Genomic DNA, 22,042 nt, shown 5'->3' with positions numbered 1-22,042 from the left:
TTGGTGCGAGTTAGGACACGGGGGCAGAGAGCACAGGGGGTGATGGGTGAGCGGGACTCGGTGCGAGTTAGTACATGGGGCACAGGGGGTGATGGGTGAGCGGGACTCGGTGCGAGTTAGGACACGGTGCAGTGAGCACAGGGGGTGATGGGTGAGCGGGACTGGGTGTGAGTTAGGACACGGGGCAGCGAGCACAGGGGGTGATGGGTGAGCGGGACTTGGTGCGAGTTAGGACACGGGGGCAGTGAGCACAGGGGGTGATGGGTGAGCGGGACTCGGTGCGAGTTAGGACACGGGGGCAGTGAGCACAGGGGGTGATGGGTGAGCGGGACACGGTGCGAGTTAGGACACGGGGGCAGTGAGCACAGGGGGTGATGGGTGAGCGGGACACGGTGCGAGTTAGGACACGGGGGCAGTGAGCACAGTGGGTGATGGGTGAGCGGGACTCGGTGCGAGTTCGGACACAGGGGGGCGGCCGGGTTTTGGGTCACCTCGAGATTACGTGGGGTGGAACGTGGGGGGCCAGCCAGGAGTGCGTTGGAGTCGTCAAGTCTAACCGAGGCACGGATGAGGGCTTCAGCAGCGGATGAGCTGAGGCGGGGGGGGAAGGGCGGAGACGGGCGATGTTACGGAGGTGGAAATAGGCGGTCTTAGTTATGTGGTTGATATGAGGCCCTAGGCTCATTTCGGGGTCAAGTATGAGAGCCCGAGGTTACGGGCAGTCTGGTTCAGCCCCAGGCAGGAGTTGGGGAGCGGGATGGAGGCGTTGACCTTTCACCCTCTGAGAATGCTGGGTAATGGGGCCGAGGCCGTTAAGTAGCTGTTTTCCGACGTGCGTCTTCTCCTGTTGTTGATTACAGTTTCAGCATCCTGATGTGGAGCGTCCTGACCGGGAAGAAGCCGTATAGTGGTAAGGATGGAGCGGAGGGTTGGGGAATGGGGTGGGGGGAGGGGGGGTGGGGGGGGGGGGGCGTGATGCAGTGAGGGGGAGGGGGGGCAAAATCGAAACACGGCGCGAGGGCGGGGCGTGAGCGCGAACGCGTTGGTGGCAAATGCCGCTGCCATCGTAACTCGCCCCTCCCGGTTTGCGAGGGACGCCCTGCGCAATGCATTGTGGGCTGTATATGCGGTCAATAACTCGCATTTCGGTAGCGCAAGGCCCTTCATGGCCGATCCGATCATGGACTCAGCTCCACTTCCCCGCCCGCTCCCCGTAACCCTTCACTCCCTTATCGCTCAAAAACCTGTCTATCTCCACCTTAAATATATTCAATGACCCAGCCCTCCACAGCTCTCTGGGGCAGAGAATTCCACAGATTTACAACCCTCTGAGAGAAGAAATTCCTCCTCATCTCAGTTTTAAATGGGCGGCCCCTTATTCTGAGACTATGGCCCCTAGTTCTAGATTCCTCCCCCTCTCCCCCACAAGGGGAAACATCCTCTCTGCATCTACCCTGTCAAGCCCGCTCTGAATCTTATACGTTTCGATAAGCTCACCTCTCATTCTTCTGAACTCCAATGAGTAGAGGCCCAACCTGCTCAACCTTTCCTCATAAGTCAACCCCCCTCATCCCCGGAATCAACCGAGTGAACCTTCTCTGAACTGCCTCCAATGCAAGTGTATCCTTCCTGAAATACGGAGACCAAAACTGTACGCAGTACTCCAGGTGTGGCCTCACCAATACCCTGTGCAGTTACATAGAAGCATAGAAACATAGAAAATAGGTGCAGGAGTAGGCCATTCGGCCCTTCGAGCCTGCACCGCCATTCAATGAGTTCATGGCTGAACAATGCAACTTCAGTACCCCATTCCTGCTTTCTCGCCATACCCCTTGATCCCCCGAGTAGTAAGGACTACATCTAACTCCTTTTTGAATATATTTAGTGAATTGGCCTCAACAACTTCCTGTGGTAGAGAATTCCACAGGTTCATCACTCTCTGGGTGAAGAAGTTTCTCCTCATCTTGGTCCTAAATGGCTTACCCCTTATCCTTAGACTGTGACCCCCTGGTTCTGGACTTCCCCAACATTGGGAACATTCTTCCTGCATCTAACCTGTCTAAACCCGTCAGAATTTTAAACGTTTCTATGAGATCCCCTCTCATTCTTCTGAACTCCAGTGAATACAAGCCCAGTTGATCCAGTCTTTCTTGATAGGTCAGTCCCGCCATCCCGGGAATCAGTCTGGTGAACCTTCGCTGCACTCCCTCAATAGCGAGAATGTCCTTCCTCAAGTTAGGAGACCAAAACTGTCCACAATACTCCAGGTGTGGCCTCACCAAGGCCCTGTACAACTGTAGCAACACCTCCCTGCCCCTGTACTCAAATCCCCTCGCTATGAAGGCCAACATGCCATTTGCTTTCTTAACCGCCTGCTGTACCTGCATGCCAACCTTCAATGACTGATGTACCATGACACCCAGGTCTCGTTGCACCTCCCCTTTTCCCAATCTGTCACCGTTCAGATAACAGTCAGTATCTCTGTTTTTACCACCAAAGTGGATAACCTCACATTTATCCACATCCAGTTGTAGCAGGACTTGTCTGCTTTTATACTCTATCCCCCTTTGCAATAAAGGCCAACATTCCATTGGCCTTCCTGATCACTTGCTGTACCTGCATACTAACATTTTTGTGTTTCATGCACAAGGAACCCCCAGGTCCCTCTGTCCCGCATTATGGGGCATTGGGGTTAGGGTGAGGGCTCAAATCTGTGGCCTATGTTTACCCCTCCACCAACATCATTAAAAACAGGATCTGCTCAGCGTCACATTGTGGATCTTGCTGTGCGCAAATTGGCTGCCCGCCTTTTCCTACTTACACAGCAGCGGCCTCACTTTGAAACGACTTCATTGGACGTCCTGAGGTTGTGACTCCCAGGGGCCCCCTTCTCCCCCAACAACCGTCTTTGGGCCCAGGGACTCCCAGGTGTCGGTGGGGGGGGGATGTTGCACTTTATCAGGGGAGGACTTTGAGGGTGGTCCCTTGTAACGTTTCCTCTGCCCACCCTGGGGCTCGCCTGCCGTGCGGGAGTTCCGAGTAGAGCGCTCGCTTTGGGGAGTCTCGTGTCGGGGGCCATGCGGACAATGTGGGCCCTGCCCAGCAGAGCTGGTCGAGTGTGTGGTCAAATGCTTCGATGCTGGGGATGTTGGGCCCGGTCGAGGACGCTAACGTTGGTGCGTCTGTCCTCCCGGGGGGGATTTGCAGGATCTTGCGGAGACAGCGTTGGTGGTATTTCTCCAGCGACTTGAGGTGTCTACTGTACACGGTCCAGGTCTCTGAGCCAAGGTGTACAGTCCAGCTTGATGTACAAAATATCAATGCAATTTACTTGGTGTAAGGCTGCGTCAATTGCTCCTGAGTTACGAACGGAATGACACAATATTAGGAAGCATTAATAAACAAATAAATAAATAAATCTAAACTGTAGTTAAATTGGAACAGGTCCGTGTCCACTTGTCATTTGCATGAGGTGCAACTGGACAATACCTATTGCTCCTCAGCCACTTGAGTTAATATTTTGTTTTGTATTATACTGGAGTTCGCTATTCGACTATTTCCGAGAGGACACAGTCGACGTATTCACCGAGGCCTATGAAAGCATGGGCCTTACGCTAAACATCCGTAAGACAAAGGCCCTCCACCAGCCTGTCACCGCCGCACAGCACTGCCCCCCCCAGTCATCAAGACCCACGGCGCGGCCCTGGACACCGTGGACCATTGCCCATACCTCGGGAGCCTACTATCAACAAGGGCAGGCATCGACGAGGAGATCCAACACCGCCTCCAGTGCGCCAGCGCAGCCTTCGGCCGCCTGAGGAAAAGAGTGTTCGAAGACCAGGCCCTCAAATCCACCACCGAGCTCGTGGTCTACAGGGCTGTTAGTGACACCCGCCCTCCTGTGTGGCTCAGAGACGTGGACCGTGTACAGTAGACACCTCAAGTCGCATTTTGTCCAAGTCAACTGAAAGCAACGCACTGGGAAAAAAGCTTCCTAATACTGTGTCATTCCGTTGGGAATATATTAACGGTTTGGATGAGGGAATTGAGTGTTATATCTCCAAGTTTGCAGATGACACTAAACTGGGTGGAGGTGTGAGCTGCGAGGAGGATGCTAAGAGGCTGCAGGGTGACTTGGATAGGTTAGGTGAGTGGGCAAATGCATGGCAGATGCAGTATAATGTGGATAAATGTGAGGTTATCCACTTTGGTGGCAAAAACACAAAGGCAGAATGTTATCTGAATGGCGGCAGATTAGGAAAAGGGGAGGTGCAACGAGACCTGGGTGTCATGGTACATCAGTCATTGAAAGTTGGCATGTAGGTACAGCAGGCGGTTAAGAAGGCAAATGGTACGTTGGCCTTCATAGCTAGGGGATTTGAGTATAGGAGCAGGGAGGTCTTACTGCAGTTGTACAGGACCTTGGTGGGACCTCTCCTGGAATATTGTGTTCAGTTTTGGTCTCCTAATCTGAGGAAGGACGTTCTTGCTATTGAGGGAGTGCATCAAAGGTTCACCAGACTGATTCCCGGGATGGCAGGACTGACATATGAGGAGAGACTGGATCGACTGGGCCTGTATTCACTGGAGTTTAGAAGGATGAGTGGGGATCTCAGAGAAACATATAAAATTCAGACGGGACTGGACAGGTTAGATGCAGGAAGAATGTTCCCGATGTTGGGGAAGTCCAGAACCAGGGGACACAGTCTAAGGATAAGGCGTAGTCCATTTAGGACCGAGATGAGGAGAAACTTCTTCACTCAGAGAGTTGTTAACCTGTGGAATTCCCAGCCGCAGAGAGTTGTTGATGCCAGTTCATTGGATATATTCAAGAGGGAGATAGATGTGGCCCTTACGGCTAAAGGGCTCAAGGGGTATGGAGAGAAAGCAGGAAAGGGGTACTGAGGTGAATGATCAGCCATGATCTTATTGAATGGTGGTGCAGGCTCGAAGGGCCGAATGGCCTACTCCTGCACCTATTTTCTATGTTTCTATGGAACTCGGGAGGAATTGATGCAGTCTTACACCCAGTAAATTCCATCTGGGAGTGAGCCTGGATTTGTCTCCCTGTTGCGGAGGCGGGAGAACTGAAGGGTTTGGGCCCCATGCGCCAGCCCGCTACGGGGGGGGGCGACTTTCCCGCATTATTCAGGGGTCCGTCCCCTGGAAGCCTGTTTCAGAAGGCCTCGGTTCCGATTTAATTGGCTCCCCTTTTGCAGGAGTTCTGCAGCGGGGCCTCATCAAGTTATTAATCCCTCAGAATCAGCGGCCAGACCTCAGCCTCCTGCACACCCTGGATTCTGTGGAGAAGCTCGACCTGAAGGCCCTCATGGAGGAATGTTGGCACAGTGACCCAGAGCAACGGCCACGGTTTGTGGGTAAGTTGAGGGAAGGGGCGTCATATCAAATACTCCTCTACGCTGTCCCGTCAAACACTCCCAGGGCAGGTACAGGGGGTTAGATACAGAGTAAAGCTCCCTCTACACTGTCCCATCAAACACTCCCAGGGCAGGTACAGGGGGTTAGATACAGAGTAAAGCTCCCTCTACACTGTCCCATCAAACACTCCCAGGGCAGGTACAGGGGGTTAGATACAGAGTAAAGCTCCCTCTACACTGTCCCATCAAACACTCCCAGGGCAGGTACAGGGGGTTAGACACAGAGTAAAGCTCCCTCTACACTATCCCATCAAACACTCCCAGGGCAGGTACAGCACGGGTTAGATACAGAGTAAAGCCTCCTCTACACTGTCCCATCAAACACTCCCAGGGCAGGTACAGCATGGGGTTAGATACAGAGTAAAGCTCCCTCTACACTGTCCCATCAAACACTCCCAGGGCAGGTACAGCACGGGGTTAGATACAGAGTAAAACTCCCTCTACACTGTCCCATCAAACACTCCCAGGGCAGGTATAGGGGGTTAGATACAGAGTAAAGCTCCCTCTACACTGTCCCATCAAACACTCCCAGGGCAGGTACAGGGGGTTAGATACAGAGTAATGCCCCCTCTAACATGCAAACCCTGGGATATCAATTGCTGAAGAATGCATCTCACATTTTTACCCTTGCCACGTCCCCATGAGGGAATGAAAACAAATTGCCAGCTGTACGCTTGTGAAGATCGGACTCCTGTTTTCCATATGTTTGTGCAGATTGCTGTGTTCGGACTGAAGAAGCGTTTCAAGCTCACAGGGCAAGTGTTGCCGAGGCAGTTCACAGGGTCTGTACGATACTGGTGAGTGCGGAGAGGTGAGCGGGTGTGAGGACTGCGAGTCCCTCATCCTTTGGAGGCTATGGTGGATAAAGGGGACTCGCTAATCGACAGAGTGTAGGCACTGGATAAAGGGGACTCGCTAACTGCAGAGAGTGTACGCGCTGGATAAAGGGGACTTGCTAATCGAGAGAGTGTAAGTGCTGGATAAAGGGGACTCGCTAATCGAGAGAGTGTCGGCGCTGGATAAAGGGGACTTGCTAATCGAGAGAGTGTGAGTGCTGGATGAAGGGGACTCACTAATCGAGAGAGTGTCGGCGCTGGATAAAGGGGACTCGCTAATCGAGAGAGTGTCGGCGCTGGATAAAGGGGACTTGCTAATCGACAGAGTGTAGGCACTGGATAAAGGGGACTCGCTAACTGCAGAGAGTGTACGCGCTGGATAAAGGGGACTTGCTAATCGAGAGAGTGTAAGTGCTGGATAAAGGGGACTCGCTAATCGAGAGAGTGTCGGCGCTGGATAAAGGGGACTTGCTAATCGAGAGAGTGTGGGCGCTGGATAAAGGGGACTCACTAATCGAGAGAGTGTCGGCGCTGGATAAAGGGGACTCGCTAATCGAGAGAGTGTCGGCGCTGGATAAAGGGGACTTGCTAATCGAGAGAGTGTAAGTGCTGGATAAAGGGGACTCGCTAATCGAGAGAGTGTAGGCGCTGGATAAAGGGGACTCGTTAATCGAGAGTGTGTCGGCGCTGGATAAAGGGGGCTCACTAATCGAGAGAGTGTAGGCGCTGGATAAAGGGGACTCGCTAATCGAGAGTGTGTAGGCGCTGGATAAAGGGGGCTCACTAATCGAGAGAGTGTAGGCGCTGGATAAAGGGGACTCACTAATCGAGAGAGTGTAGGCGCTGGATAAAGGGGACTCGCTAATCAAGAGAGTGTAAATGCTGGATAAATGGGACTCGCTAATCGAGAGAGTGTAGGTGCTGGATAAAGGGGGCTCGCTAATCGAGAGATTGTAGGCGCTGGATAAAGGGGACACGCTACCGAGAGAGAGAGAGTGTAGTATCTGGATAAGGAGGGCTTGCTATTTCAAGGCTTTATAGGCACTGGATAAAGGGCACTCAATAACTCCGGAAAGCATAAACACTGGATAATGAGGACACGCTAACTCAAGGGGTCATAGATACTGCATAAAGGGGACTTGCAACTCAAGGGGGCATAGTTACTGGATAAAGGGGACACGCTATCTCAAGACTCTATAGGCACTGGATAAAGGACACTCATTAACTACGGAGAGCGTAAACACTGGAAAAAGAGGACACGCTAACTCAAGGGGGCATAGATACTGGATAAAGAGGACACACTAACTCAATGGGCATAGTTACTGGATTAAGGGGACTCGCAACTCAAGGGGACATAGGTACTGGATAAAGGGGACATGCGAGCTTAAGTGGGTAGAGATACTGGATAAAGGGGACCCGCTAGCTCAAGGGGGCGTAATTACTGGATAAAGGGGACTTGCGAACTCAAGGAGGTGTAGATACTGGATAAAGGGGACACGTTAACTCAAGGAGGCGTAGTTATTAGATAAAGGGGACACGCTAACTCAAAGGTGCATAGGCACTGGGCAAAGGGGATTCTATGCCTCCGAGGAGTGTGGACAGTGGATAAAGGGGACGGGCTAATTTGAAGGGGCGTCGACAATGGATGAAGGGGTTCTGTGCCTTTTGAGGAGCGCGGGCACTGGATAAAGGGGGGTTTTGTGCCTCCGCTGTGTGCGCGGACACTGGCTAAAGGGGATTCTGTGTCTCCGCTGTGTGTGGACACTGGATAAGGGAGGTTTTGTGTTGTGTTGCAGAATACCCTAGCCAGCAGCAGCAGCAATGTGAGTCTCTCGGACACAGTGGGTGCCCTGAGCCTTCCGGACAATGCGTCAGAAGCAATTGGTGAGATGTTTGCAATGATCCTTCTCTCAGTTAGGGACGGGCAATAAAGGCTAGCACTGGCGGTGACACTCGCATTTTTTCTTAAACTCCCGGCCCAGTGCGTTCTGCTGCTGTGATCATAACGTCTCATCAGTTCCCGACAGGCCTGGGTACGGGAAGTGGGTCATAAGAACATAAGAAATAGGAGCAGGAGTCGGCCATTCGGCCCCTTGAGCCTGCTCCGCCATTCAGTGAGATCATGGCTGATCCGATCATGGACTCAGCTCCACTTCCCCGCCCGCTCCCCATAACCCTTCACTCCCTTATCGCTCAAAAATCTGTCTATCTCCGCCTTAAATATATTCAATGACCCAGCCTCCACAGCTCTCTGGGGCAGAGAATTCCACAGATTTACAACCCTCTGAGAGAAGAAATTCCTCCTCATCTCAGTTTTAAATGGGTGGCCCCTTATTCTAAGACCATGCCCCCGAGTTCTAGTCTCCCCCATCAGTGGAAACATCCTCTCTGCATCCACCTTGTCCAGCCTCCTCATAATTTTATACGTTTCGATAAGATCACCTCTCATTCTTCTGAATTCCAATGAGTAGAGGCCCAACCTCCTCAACCTTTCCTCATAAGTCAACCCCCTCATCTCCGGAATCAACCGAGTGAACCTTCTCTGAACTGCCTTACAAAGCAAGTATATCCTTTCGTAAATATGGAAACCAAAACTGCACACAGTACTCCAGGTGTGGCCTCACCAATACCCTGTATAACTGGAGCAAGATTTCCCTGCTTTTATACTCCATCCCCTTTGCAATAAAGGCCAAGATACCATTGGCCTTCCTGATCACTTGCTGTACCTGCATACTAACCTTTTGTGTTTCATGCACCAGGGCCCCCAGGTCCCGCTGTACTGCAGCACTTTGCAATTTTTCTCCATTTAAATAATAACTTGCTCTTTGATTTTTTTCTGCCAAAGTGCATGACCTCACACTTTCCAACATTATACTCCATCTGCCAAATTTTTGCCCACTCACTGAGCCTGTCTGTGTCCTTTTGCAGATTTTTTGTGTCCTCCTCACACATTGCTTTTCCTCCCATCTTTGTATCGTCAGCAAACTTGGCTACGTTACACTCAGTCCCTTCCTCGAAGTCGTTAATATAGATTGTAAATAGTTGGGGTCCCAGCACTGATCCCTGCGGCACCCCACTAGTTACTGGTTGCCAACCAGACAATGAACCATTTATCCCGACTCTCTGTTCTCTGTTAATTAGCCAATCCTCTATCCATGCTAATATATTACCCCCAACCCTGTGAACTTTTATCTTGTGCAGTAACTTTTATGTGGCACCTTGTCAAATGCCTTCTGGAAATCCAAATACACCACATCCACTGGTTTCCCCTTTATCCACCCTGTTTGTTACATCCTCAAAGAATTCCAGCAAATTTGTCAAACATGACTTCTCCTTCATAAATCCATGCTGACTCTGCCTGACCAAATTTTGCTTTTCCAGATGTCCTGCTACTGCTTCTTTAATAATGGACTCCAACATTTTCCCAACCACAGATGTTAGGCTAACTGGTCTATAGTTTCCTGCTTTTTGTCTGCCTCCTTTTTTAAATAGGGGTGTTACATTTGCAGTTTTCCAATCTGCTGGGACCTCCCCAGAATCCAGGGAATGTTGGTAAATTACAACCAATGCATCCACTATCCTTGCCGCTACTTCTCTTAAGACCCTAGGATGCAAGCCATCAGGTCCAGGGGACTTATCTGCCTTTAGTCCCATTATCTTACTGAGTACCACCTCCTTAGTGATTGTGATTGTGTTAAGTTCCTCCCCCACTATAGCCCCTTGACTATTCACTGTTGGGATAATGTTAGTGTCCTCTACCGTAAAGACTGATACAAAATATTTGTTCAGAGATTCTGCCATCTCCATGTTCCCCATTACTAATTCCCTGGTCTCGTCCTCTAAGGGACCAACATTTACTTTGGCCACTCTTTTCCTTTTTATGTACCTATAGAAACTCTTGCTATCTGTGTTTAGATTTTGTGCTAAATACTTTCATAGTCTATCTTCCCTTTCTTAATAATTTTTTTAGCCGTTCTTTGCTGACTTTTAAAAGCTTCCCAATCTTCTGCCCTCCCACTAGTTTTGGCCACTTTGTATGCCCTTGTTTTTAATTGGATACCGTCCTTTATTTCTTTAGTTAGCCACGGATGGCTAGCTTTTCTCTCACACCCTTTCCTCCTCACTGTTCCTCCTTCTCCACCTTAAATACATTCAATGACCCAGCCTCCACAGCTCTCTGGGGCAGAGAATTCCACAGATTTACAACCCTCTGAGAGAAGAAATTCCTCCTCATCTCAGTTTTAAATGGGCGGCCCCTTATTCTAAGACTATGTCCCCTAGTTTTAGTTTCCCCCATCAGTGGAAACATCCTCTCTGCATCTACCTTGTCGAGCCCCCTCATTATCTTATATGTTTCGGTAAGATCACCTCTCATTCTTCTGAACTCCAATGAGTAGAGGCCCAACCTGCTCAACCTTTCCTCATAAGTCAACCCCCTCATCTCCGGAATCAACCCAGTGAACTTTCTCTGAACAGCCTCCAATGGAAGTATATCCTTCCTTAAATACGGAGACCAAAACTGCACGCAGTACTCCAGGTGTGGCCTCACCAATACCCTGTACAGTTGTAGCAGGACTTCCCTGCTTTTATACTCCAACCCCCTTGCAATAAAGGCCAACATTCCATTTGCCTACCTGTGGAACCCCAGTAGTTACTGATTGCCAACCGGAAAGTGACCCATTTATCCCGACTCTCTGTTTTCTGTTAGCCAATCCTCTATCCATGCTAATATATTACCCCCAACCCCGTGAACTTTTATCTTGTGCAGTAACCTTTTATGTGGCACCTTATCGAATGCCTTCTGAAATCCAAATACACCACATCCACTGGTTCCCCTTTATCCACCCTGCTCGTTACATCCTCAAAGAATTGCAGCAAATTTGTCAAACATGATTTCCCTTTCATAAAACCCCTCTGCTTGATTGAACTATGTTTTTCCAAATGTCCTACTACTGATTCCTTAATAATGGACTCCAGCATTTTCCCGACCACAGATGTTGGGCTAACTGGTCTATCGTTTTCTGCTTTCTGTCTGCCTCCTTTTTTAAATAGGGGCGTTACATTTGCGGTTTTCCAATCCTCTGGAACCGCCCCAGAATCCAGGGAATTTTGGTAGATTACAACCAATGCATCCCACTATCTCTGCAGCTACTTCTTTTAAGACCCTAGGATGTAAACCATCAGGTCCAGGAGACTTGTCTGCCTTTAGTCCCATTATTTTATCGAGTACTACTTCATTAGTGATAGTGATTATATTAATTCCTCCCTCCCTGTAGCCCCTTGATTATCCACTATTGGGATGTTTTTAGTGTCTTCTACTCTCAAGACAGATACAAAATATTTGTTCAAAGTCTCTGCCCTTACCCCTTTTCCCCATTATTAATTCCCCAGTCTCCTCCTCCAGGGGACCAACATTTACTTTAGCCACTCTATTTTTATGTACCTTACTTTCTGTTTTTATATTTCGTGTTAGTTTACTTTCATAATCTATCTTCCCTTTACTTATTACGTTTTTAGTCATTTGCTGGCTTTTAAAAGTTTCCCAATCCTCTGACCTCCCAATAGTCTTGGCCACATTGAATGCCTTTATTTTCAATTTGATACCCTCCCTTATTTCCTTAGTTAGCCACGGATGGTTATCCCTTCTCTTACAGTCTTTCCTTCCCATTGGGATATATTTTTGGTGCGAGTTATGAAATATCTCCTTAAATGGCTGCCACTGCTCATCAACTGTCCCATACTTTAATCTATTCTCCCAGTCCACTTTAGCCAACTCTGCCCTCATACCTTTGTAGTCTCCTTTATTTAAGCTTAGGATGGACACTGGTTTGAGATCCAACTTTCTCACCCTCCAACAGAATTTGAAATTCAATCATGCTATGATCACTCTTTCCTAGAGGATCCTTTACTACGAAATCATTTATTAATCCTGACTCATTACACAGTACCAGATCTAAGATAGCCTGCTCCCTGGTTGGTTCTGCAACATACTGTTCAAGCAAACTATCCCGGATACACTCTATGAACTCTTCCTCAAGGCTACCCTGGCCAATTTGCTTTGTCCAATCAATATGAAGCTTAAAATCGCTCATGATTATTGTCGTTCCTTTATTACAAGCCTCCATTATTCCTTGGTTTATACTCTGTCCAACAGTGTAGCTACAGTTAGGGGGGCGTATAGACGACGCCCACCAGTGACTTTTTCCCTTTATTATTCCTTATCTCCACCCAAACTGTTTCAACACCTTGATCCTCGGAGCCGATATCGTTTCTCACTAACGCACTGATCCCGTCCTTTATTAACAGAGCTACCCCACCTCCCTTTTCCTTTCTGTCTGTCCTTCTGAATTGTCAAATACCCCTGGATATTTAGTTCCCAGCCTTGGTCACCTTACAACCACGTCTCTGTAATGGCTATCAGATCGTACCCATTTGTATCTATTTAAATTTGATTTTTTTTTTGTAACCATTTCTTTCCTGTTTTGACCCCACTTTCTGATACACTTTTAAGTTTATACATTCTGTCCACTGACCTTTCACCTCACGGGCCTCCGAGTTAATTCCAAGCACAGACGCAGGGGATGAAAGAAAGAAAAGAAAGCCATGCGTTTATATAGCGCCTTTCATAGAACCACAGAAATTTACAGCACGGAAGGAGGCCATTTCGGCCCATTGTGTCCGTGCCGGCCGACCAAGAGCTACCCAGCCTAATCCCACTTTCCCGCTCTAGGTCCATCATCCTGCAGGTTACGGCACTTCAAGTGCGCATCCAGCTCCTTTTTAAATGTGGTGGGGGTTTAAAAACATAAGAAATAGGAGCAGGAGTCGGCCATTCGGCCCCTCGAGCCTGCTCCGCCATTTAATACGATCATGGCTGATCCGATCATGCACTCAGGTCCACTTCCCTGCCCGCTCCCCATAACCCCTTATTCTGCCTCTACCACCCTTTCAGGCAGTGAGTTCCACCCCAGACCCCCACATCCCTCTGGGTGAAGACATTTCCCCTCAAATCCCCTCTAAACCTCCCCCCCAATTACTTTAAATCTGTGCCCACCTGGTTGTTGACCCCTCTGCCAAGGGAAATTGGTCCGTCCTATCCACTCTATCCAGGCCCCTCATAATTTTATACACCTCAATCAGGTCTCCCCTCAGCCTCCTCTGTTCCAAAGAAAACAGACCCCAGCCTATCCAATCTTTCCCCATCGCTAAAATTCTCCAGTCCATCTTCATCATCATCATCATAGGCAGTCCGTTGGAATCGAGGAAGACTTGCTTCCACTCTAAAAGTGAGTTCTCAGGTGACTGAACAGTCCAACACAGGAATTACAGTCTCTGTCACAGGCGGGACAGACAGTGGTTGAGGGAAGGGGAGGGTGGGACTGGTTTGCCGCACGCTCCTTCCGCTGCCTGCGCTTGCTTTCTGCGCGCTCTCGGCGACGAGACTCGAGGTGCTCAGCGCCCTCCCGGATGCACTTCCTCCACTTAGGGGCGGGACTGGTCTTTGGGCCCAGGGACTCCCAGGTGTCGGTGGGGGATGTTGCACTTTATCAGGGGAGGGCTTTGAGGGTGGTCCCTTGTAACGTTCCCTCTGCCCACCCTGGGGCTCGCTTGCCGTGTAGGAGTTCCGAGTAGAGCGCTCGCTTTGGGAGTCTCATGTCGGGGGGCCATGCGGACAATGTGGCCCTGCCCAGCGGAGCTGGTCGAGTGTGTGGTGAGTGCTTCGATGCTGGGGATGTTTGGGCCTGGTCGAGGACGCTAACGTTGGCGCGTCTGTCCTCCCGGGGGGATTGGCAGGATCTTGCGGAGACAGCGTTGGTGGTATTTCTCCAGCGACTTGAGGTGTCCGCTGTACACGGTCCACGTCTCTGAGCCATACAGGAGGGCGGGTATCACTACAGCCCTGTAGGCCATGAGCTTGGTGGGCCTGTAGATTTGAGGCCCTGTTGACTTTCAGCAGAGAGTTGTCCTCATATCCAATATTTGTCATTAAAGTCCGTGGGGAACGGAGCTAAATGCTACAGGGATAAAATGGCCTCCCGCTGTTCCTGTGTGTCTAATCTGTGACTTCTTCCTCCACAGGGGAGCTACGTTCGAAACAGTCCATGGGGCCTGAATACCCCCCACCCGCAGCAGCTGTCCCGTGCCTGGGAAACGAACCATCGGTCAGTGAGTCTCCATGGCGACGAGGCCTTTCCACAGGCCTTGAGCCTGAGCCCCTCAATTCCAACAGAGGAGGAGGTGGTGAGGGGGTGGGGGGGGCGGGGTAGCAGGTGTGGAACTGATCCAAAGTAGATTAGATTGATTGCACGGGCAGCAACGGCAACAGCAACAACAACCCGTATTCATATAGCGCCTTTAACGTGGTGAAACATCCCAGGGCTCTTCACAGGAGCCTTATGAGATAAAGAAATTTGACAACCAGCCACATAAGGAGAAATTAGGGCTGGTGACCTAAAGCTGGGTCACAGAGGTCGGTTTCAAAGGAGCGTCTTGAAGGAGGAGAGAGAGGTAGAGAGGCGGAGAGGTTTAGGGAGGGAGTTCCAGAGCTTGGGGCCCAGGCAACAGAAGGCACGGCCACCGATGGTGGAGCGATTATAATCAGGGATGGTCAGGGGGGCAGAATTAGAGGAGCGCAGACATCTCGGGGGGTTGTGTGGTTGGAGGAGATTACAGAGATAGGGAGGGGGCGAGGGCCATGGAGGGATTTGTAAACAAGGATGAGAGTTTTGAATTCGAGGCGTTGCTTAACCGGGAGCCAATGTAGGTCAGCGAGCACAGGGGGTGATGGGTGAGCGGGACTCGGTGCGAGTTAGGACACGGGGAAGCGAGCACAGGGGGTGATGGGTGAGCAGGACTCAGTGCGAGTTAGGACACGGGGCAGTGAGCACAGAGGGTGATGGGTGAGCGGGACTCGGTGCGAGTTAGGACATGGGGCAGCGAGCACAGGGGGTGATAGGTTAGCGGGACAGGGTGTGAGTTGGGACACGGGGCAGCGAGCACAGCGGGTGATAGGTGAGCGGGACTCGGTGTGAGTTAGGACACGGGGCAGCGAGCACAGGGGGTGATGGGTGAGCGGGACTTGGTGCGAGTTAGGACACGGGGCAGTGAGCACAGGGGGTGATGGGTGAGCGGGACTCGGTGCAAGTTAGGACACGGGGTCAGCGAGCACAGGGGGTGATGGGTGAGCGGGACTCGGTGCAAGTTAGGACACGGGGTCAGCGAGCACAGGGGGTGATGGGTGAGCGGGACTGGGTGCGAGTTAGGACATGGGGCAGCGAGCACAGCGGGTGATGGGTGAGCGGGACTGGGTGCGAGTTAGGACACGGGGCAGCGAGCACAGGGGGTGATGGGTGAGTGGGACTGGGTGCGAGTTAGGACACGGGGGCAGTGAGCACAGGGGGTGATGGGTGAGCGGGACTCGGTGCGAGTTAGGACACGGGGCAGCGAGCACAGGGGGTGATGGGTGAGTGGGACTGGGTGCGAGTTAGGACACGGGGGCAGTGAGCACAGGGGGTGATGGGTGAGCGGGACTGGGTGCGAGTTAGGACACGGGGCAGCGAGCACAGGGGATGATGGGTGAGCGGGACTGGGTGCGAGTTAGGACACGGGGCAGCGAGCACAGGGGGTGATGGGTGAGCAGGACTTGGTGCGAGTTAGGACATGGGGCAGCCGAGTTTCAGATCACCTCGAGTTTACGCCAGGTAGAACGTGGTTAGGGCGCCCGTCTCCACGGCAACCCATAAGGCGGCCTTTAGTGCAGTCGGAGGAAGAGCACAGAATGGCTGCTGCCGCGGCAACTCAGCATTGTAGTGGAATGTTGGGCAGTCCTGTGCCCAGACATCAATTTGTTACCCATAATCCCTTGCAACGGCGGAGGAGAAGGTGTTGGGGTAAAAAGAAGACTTCTCTTCCTCAAAGTGGACTCCCTGATATAAGGAATCGACACCCGCCCGTTAATGTGCCCACGGGATCATTCAGACAAAACTTCGGTCCAACCGGTCTTTATTCAAGCATGCAGGGGAAGGTTTCAGAACTGAACCTTCGAAATACAAGGGTTTCTACAAGCAGATTTATGCAGATTTTCGAGGTGTGCGACCCTCCTACAAACCTTCTGTGACCACCGGTTGGCCTACAGCCTATCTGCGGCGCTTCATTGATTCGTTGACCCTTCCCAGGCTGGCTGTTGAGTGGTTTCTCAATCCTTCCATCTCCCGGAGCAGCTCAGCCTTCAGGACTGTGTTGTTCTGCAGCGTTAACCTTTGGCTAGTTCTGCACCTGGTTTCTTATCAGGCAAAACCAGTCCCTCTCCCGTGAGTTAAATGTTGCTCCAAACAGCTTACTCCCGACTGCCCTTGAAGATTTATTAGTTAGGTGTTGTCAACTCTGGCCTTCGCTCCCTTAAATGTACTGAATATGTAAAGTTTTCGTTTTGTGTCATGCGGCCATCTTCTATCAGTTGTAAGCGGATTTTACATAAAACCTGTCAATAGGCGATATATTACAATCCCGACCGTGAGTTGGAGGAACTCGCAACTCCTCAGGACCTCCGATTACTGATAAGCCCGATGATCTGGACCATCTCACAGGTCAGATCAACTCACTCCCCTCAGTATCCCACTTTGGTGGCAACCTGTCTGTCCACTTTATACTTTACCCTCTTACAGGAGCGAAGACGCCATGGATACTGGGGGGGTGCGCCTCAATGAACGGCGGTATCAACTTGGAGGGGCCGAGTTTAGGGTTGGTCAACTTTGGTTGCACGTATCGTTGGGTGTTTTGGTCACCTGACCTCCCGCCCCTTGGTGTTGGCATCGGTGGAGTTACGGATCCTGGATTATGGGGGGGCTCGAGTTTCTGGAGTCGGGGGGGGGGGGGGGGGGAGGGGTCTCGAACCCAGCGACCTCCTGACTCAAGAGGGGAGAGTGTGAGAGACCCGAGAGAGAGCCACGGCTGAGGCCGCCCCCCCCCCCCCCGCCATCAACGACCTCTGCAAATTGGGGGCCCGCCATCCGAACGCCTCCAGCTGATCCCAGGCCAGAGGCCCACTTTGGCAATGGTTGAAGGGGGTCTCGCTCCCCTTGAGGCGGTTGCTGCCGATCTCGTCTCCCCCGAGAGCAGGGGCCAAGGGCCTCAGGCCCTCACCTTCCTGGCGCCCCACCCCCCCATCAGGACCAGAGAACGGTCACAGCGCAGGAGGAGGCCGTTCGGCCTGTCGGGCCCATGCTGGCTCTCTGCAAGAGCACCTCAGCCAGTCCCACTCCCCCCGCCCTTTCCCCGGAGCCCGGCACAATTGGTTCCTTCAGGTCCTTATCCAACTCCCTTTTGAAAGCCACGATTGAGTCTGCCCCCACCGCCCTCTCGGGCAGCGCATTCCCAGATCCTCACCACTCGCGGCGTAACAAAGTGTTCCCTCATGTCGCCTTTGCTTCTTCTGCCAATCGCCTTAAATCTGTGTCCCTCTGGTTCTCGACCCTTCCCGCCAATGGGAACACTTTCTCTCTCTCTCTCTCTACTCTGTCCAGACCCCTCATGATTCTGAACACCTCGATCAAATCTCCTCTCCAACCTCCTCTGCTCCAAGGAGAACAACCCCAGCTTCTCCAGTCTATCCCACGTCTGAAGTTCCCTCATCCCGGGAACCATTCTCGTAAATCTGTTCTGCGCCCTCTCTCGGGCCGTCACATCCTCCCTAAAGTGCGATGCCTAGAATTGGACACAATACTCCAGTTGGGGCCGAGCCAGTGTTCTATAAAGGTTCATCATAACTTCCAAACTTTCCTGATTTAATCATAAAATCATAGAAAATAGGTGCAGGAGCAGGCCATTCGGCCCTTCGAGCCTGCACCGCCATTCAATGAGTTCATGGCTGAACATGTAACTTCAGTACCCCATTCCTGCTTTCTCACCATACCCCTTGATCCCCCGAGTAGTAAGGACTTCATCTAACTCCTTTTTGAATATATTTAGTGAATTGGCCTCAACTACTTTCTGTGGTAGAGAATTACACAGGTTCACCACTCTCTGGGTGAAGAAGTTTCTCCGCATCTCGGTCCTAAATGGCTTACCCCTTATCCTTAGACTGTGACCCCCTGGTTCTGGACTTCCCCAACATCGGGACCATTCTTCCTGCATCCAACCTGTCTAAACCCGTCAGAATTTCAAACGTTTCTATGAGATCCCCTCTCATTCTTCTGAACTCCAGTGAATACAAGCCCAGTTGATCCAGTCTTTCTTGATATGTCAGTCCCGCCATCCCGGGAATCAGTCTGGTGAACCTTCGCTGCACTCCCTCAATAGCAAGAATGTCCTTCCTCAAGTTAGGAGACCAAAACTGTACACAATACTCCAGGTGTGGCCTCACCAAGGCACTGTACAACTGTAGTAACACCTCCCGGCCCCGTACTCAAATCCCCTCGCTATGAAGGCCAACATGCCATTTGCTTTCTTAACCGCCTGCTGTACCTGCATGCCAACCTTCAATGACTGATGTACCATGACACCCAGGTCTCGTTGCACCTCCTCTTTTTCTAATCTGTCACCATTCAGATAATAGTCTGTCTCTCTGTTTTTACCACCAAAGTGGATAACCTCACATTTATCCACATTATACTTCATCTGCCATGCATTTGCCCACTCACCTAACCTATCCAAGTCACTCTGCAGCCTCATAGCATCCTCCTCGCAGCTCACACTGCCACCCAACTTAGTGTCATCCGCAAATTTGGAGATACTACATTTAATCCCCTCGTCTAAATCATTAATGTACAATGTAAACAGCTGGGGCCCCAGCACAGAACCTTGCGGTTCCCCACTAGTCACTGCCTGCCATTCTGAAAAGTCCCCATTTACTCCAACTCTTTGCTTCCTGTCTGACAACCAGTTCTCAATCCATGTCAGCACACTACCCCCAATCCCATGTGCTTTAACTTTGCACATTAATCTCTTGTGTGGGACCTTGTCGAAAGCCTTCTGAAAGTCCAAATACACCACATCAACTGGTTCTCCCTTGTCCACTCTACTGGAAACATCCTCAAAAAATCAGCCACACGTTTCTTTTTCCATTCGTTCCTGGGATGTGGGCATCGCTGGCAAGGCCGGCATTTATTGCCCATCCCTAATTGCCCCTGGAGAAGGTGGTGGTGAGCCGTCTTCTTGAACCGCTGCAGTCCCATGTGGTGAAGGTGCTCCCACAGTGCTGTTGGAAGTGGAGCTCGGTCATGGGGAACGGTCACGTTACCTACACTCACTCCCTAGGCACACAGGGGAAGGATGATGCCTCTCGGCTGAAGGAATAGGGGGTAGAGGGGAGGGGGGGAGGGGAGGGGGCGAGAGGGGAGGGGGAGGGGGCAAGGGCGAGGGGGGGGGAGGGGAATTGAAACTTTACCGTAAAAAAAATTAAATCAATGAAAAATTTACTTTTTCCTCAACAGGCACTAGAAGAGACAAGCAACAGCCAGCTACCAAGACCCACACCGTGTGTTGCCGTGTCAGGTAATGGCCGACAACAACAAAAACTCGCATTTGTATAGGGACCGTAACATCATACTAAACGTCCCAGGGTGCTTCACAGGAGCGATTATCAAACAAAATTTGACACCGAGCCGCATAAGGAGATATTAGAACAGGTGACCAACAGCTGGGTCACAGAGGTAGGTTTTAAGGAGCGTCTTGAAGGAGGAGAGAGAGGTAGAGAGGTTTAGGGAGGGAGTTCCAGAGCTTGGGGCCCCAGGCAACAGAAGGCACGGCCACCGATGGTGGAGCGATTATAATCAGGGATGGTCAGGGGGGCCGAATTAGAGGAGCGCAGACATCTCGGGGGGTTGTGGGGCTGGAGGGGATTACAGAGATAGGGAGGGGCGAGGGCCATGGAGGGATTTGTAAACAAGGATGAGAAATTTGAAATCGAGGCGTTGCTGGACCGGGAGCCAATAAAGGTCAGCGAGCACAGGGGGTGATGGGTGAGCGGGACTCGGTGCGAGTTAGGACACGGGGGCAGCGAGCACAGGGGGTGATGGGTGAGCGGGACTGGGTGCGAGTTAGGACATGGGGGCAGCGAGCACAGTGGGTGATGGGTGAGCGGGACTTGGTGCGAGTTAGGACACGGGGCAGTGAGCACAGGGGGTGATGGGTGAGTGGGACTGGGTGCGAGTTAGGACATGGGGCAGCGAGCACAGGGGGTGATGGGTGAGTGGGACTGGGTGCGAGTTAGGACATGGGGGCAGCGAGCACAGTGGGTGATGGGTGAGCGGGACTTGGTGCGAGTTAGGACACGGGGCAGTGAGCACAGGGGGTGATGGGTGAGTGGGACTGGGTGTGAGTTAGGACACGGGGCAGTGAGCACAGGGGGTGATGGGTGAGCGGGACTCGGTGTGAGTTAGGACACGGGGGCAGCGAGCACAGGGGGTGATGGGTGAGCGGGACTGGGTGCGAGTTAGGACATGGGGCAGCGAGCACAGGGGGTGATGGGTGAGTGGGACTGGGTGCGAGTTAGGACATGGGGGCAGCGAGCACAGGCGGTGATGGGTGAGCGGGACTTGGTGCGAGTTAGGACACGGGGCAGTGAGCACAGGGGGGTGATGGGTGAGCGGGACTGGGTGTGAGTTAGGACACGGGGCAGCGAGCAGAGGGGGTGATGGATGAGCGGGACTCGGTGCGAGTTAGGACATGGGGCAGCGAGCACAGGCGGTGATACATGAGCGCGACGTGGTGCGAATTAGGACACGGGGCAGCGAGCACAGGGGGTGATGGGTGAGCGGGACTTGGTGCGAGTTAGGACATGGGGCAGCGAGCACAGGGGTTGATGGGTGAGCGGGACTTGGTGCGAGTTAGGACACGGGCTGCCGAGTTTTGAATGAACTGAAGTTTACAGAGGATGGGAGACCAGAATTGGAGGAGTGAAGAGATCTCAGATGGTTGTAGGGCTGGAGGGGATTACAGAGATAGGGAGGGGTGTAAGACTTGAGGGGTGTAGGGCTGGAGGAGGTTACAGAGAGTGGGAAGGATGTATGGCTGGAGGAGGTTACAGAGATAGGGAGGGGTGTCGGGCTGGAGGGAATTACAGAGATAGGGGGGGTGTAGGGGCTGGAGAAGGTTACAGAGATAGGGGGGGTGTAGTGCTGGGTGTTACAGAGATAGAGAGAGGTGTAGGGCTGGAGGCGGTTACAGAGATAGGGAGGGGTGAGGGCTGGAGGGGTTACAGAGATAGGGAGGGGTGTAGTGCTGGGTGTTACAGAGATAGAGAGAGGTGTAGGGCTGGAGGCGGTTACAGAGATAGGGAGGGGTGAGGGCTGGAGGGGTTACAGAGATAGGGAGGGGTGTAGGGCTGGAGGGAGTTACAGAGATAGGGAGGGGTGTAGGACTGGAGGGGGTTACAGAGATAGGGAGGGGTGTAGGGCTGGAGGGGGTTACAGAGATAGGGAGGGGTGTAGGGCTGGAGGGGGTTAAAGAGATAGGGAGGGGTGTAGGGCTGGAGGGGGTTACAGAGATAGGGAGGGGTGTAGGACTGGAGGGGGTTACAGAGATAGGGAGGGGTGTAGGGCTGGAGGGGGTTACAGAGATAGGGAGGGGTGTAGGGCTGGAGGGGGTTACAGAGATAGGGAGGGGTGTAGGGCTGGAGGGGGTTACAGAGATAGGGAGGGGTGTAGGGCTGGGGGCTTCAGAGCTAGGGAGAGGTGTTTGGCTGGAGGGGGTTACAGAGATAGGGAGGGGTGTAGGGCTGGAGGAGGTTACAGAGATAGGGAGGGGTGTAGGACTGGAGGGGGTTACAGA

At 52.1% G+C, this 22,042-nt stretch overlaps 1 protein-coding gene across 2 annotated transcripts in view; it reads left to right on the top strand.

Annotated features, from left to right (window-relative positions):
* LOC139235280 (receptor-interacting serine/threonine-protein kinase 3-like) overlaps positions 1 to 22,042 on the top strand; it is a 52,052-nt gene that overhangs the window by 27,753 nt on the left and 2,257 nt on the right. For both annotated transcript variants that reach the window (XM_070866421.1, XM_070866422.1), the window contains exons 5-10: positions 861 to 910; positions 5,220 to 5,378; positions 6,153 to 6,235; positions 8,071 to 8,158; positions 14,354 to 14,436; positions 19,705 to 19,765. In XM_070866421.1, the coding sequence (XP_070722522.1) occupies positions 861 to 910; positions 5,220 to 5,378; positions 6,153 to 6,235; positions 8,071 to 8,158; positions 14,354 to 14,436; positions 19,705 to 19,765 (524 nt within the window). The remainder of the gene's footprint in view (positions 1 to 860; positions 911 to 5,219; positions 5,379 to 6,152; positions 6,236 to 8,070; positions 8,159 to 14,353; positions 14,437 to 19,704; positions 19,766 to 22,042) is intronic.

This window comes from Pristiophorus japonicus, chromosome 23 (genome assembly GCF_044704955.1).
Source record: "Pristiophorus japonicus isolate sPriJap1 chromosome 23, sPriJap1.hap1, whole genome shotgun sequence".
Lineage (NCBI taxonomy): Eukaryota > Metazoa > Chordata > Chondrichthyes > Pristiophoridae > Pristiophorus > Pristiophorus japonicus.
The sequence above is the reverse complement of the archived record's forward strand: the minus strand, read 5'-3'. Positions and strand labels throughout refer to the sequence as shown.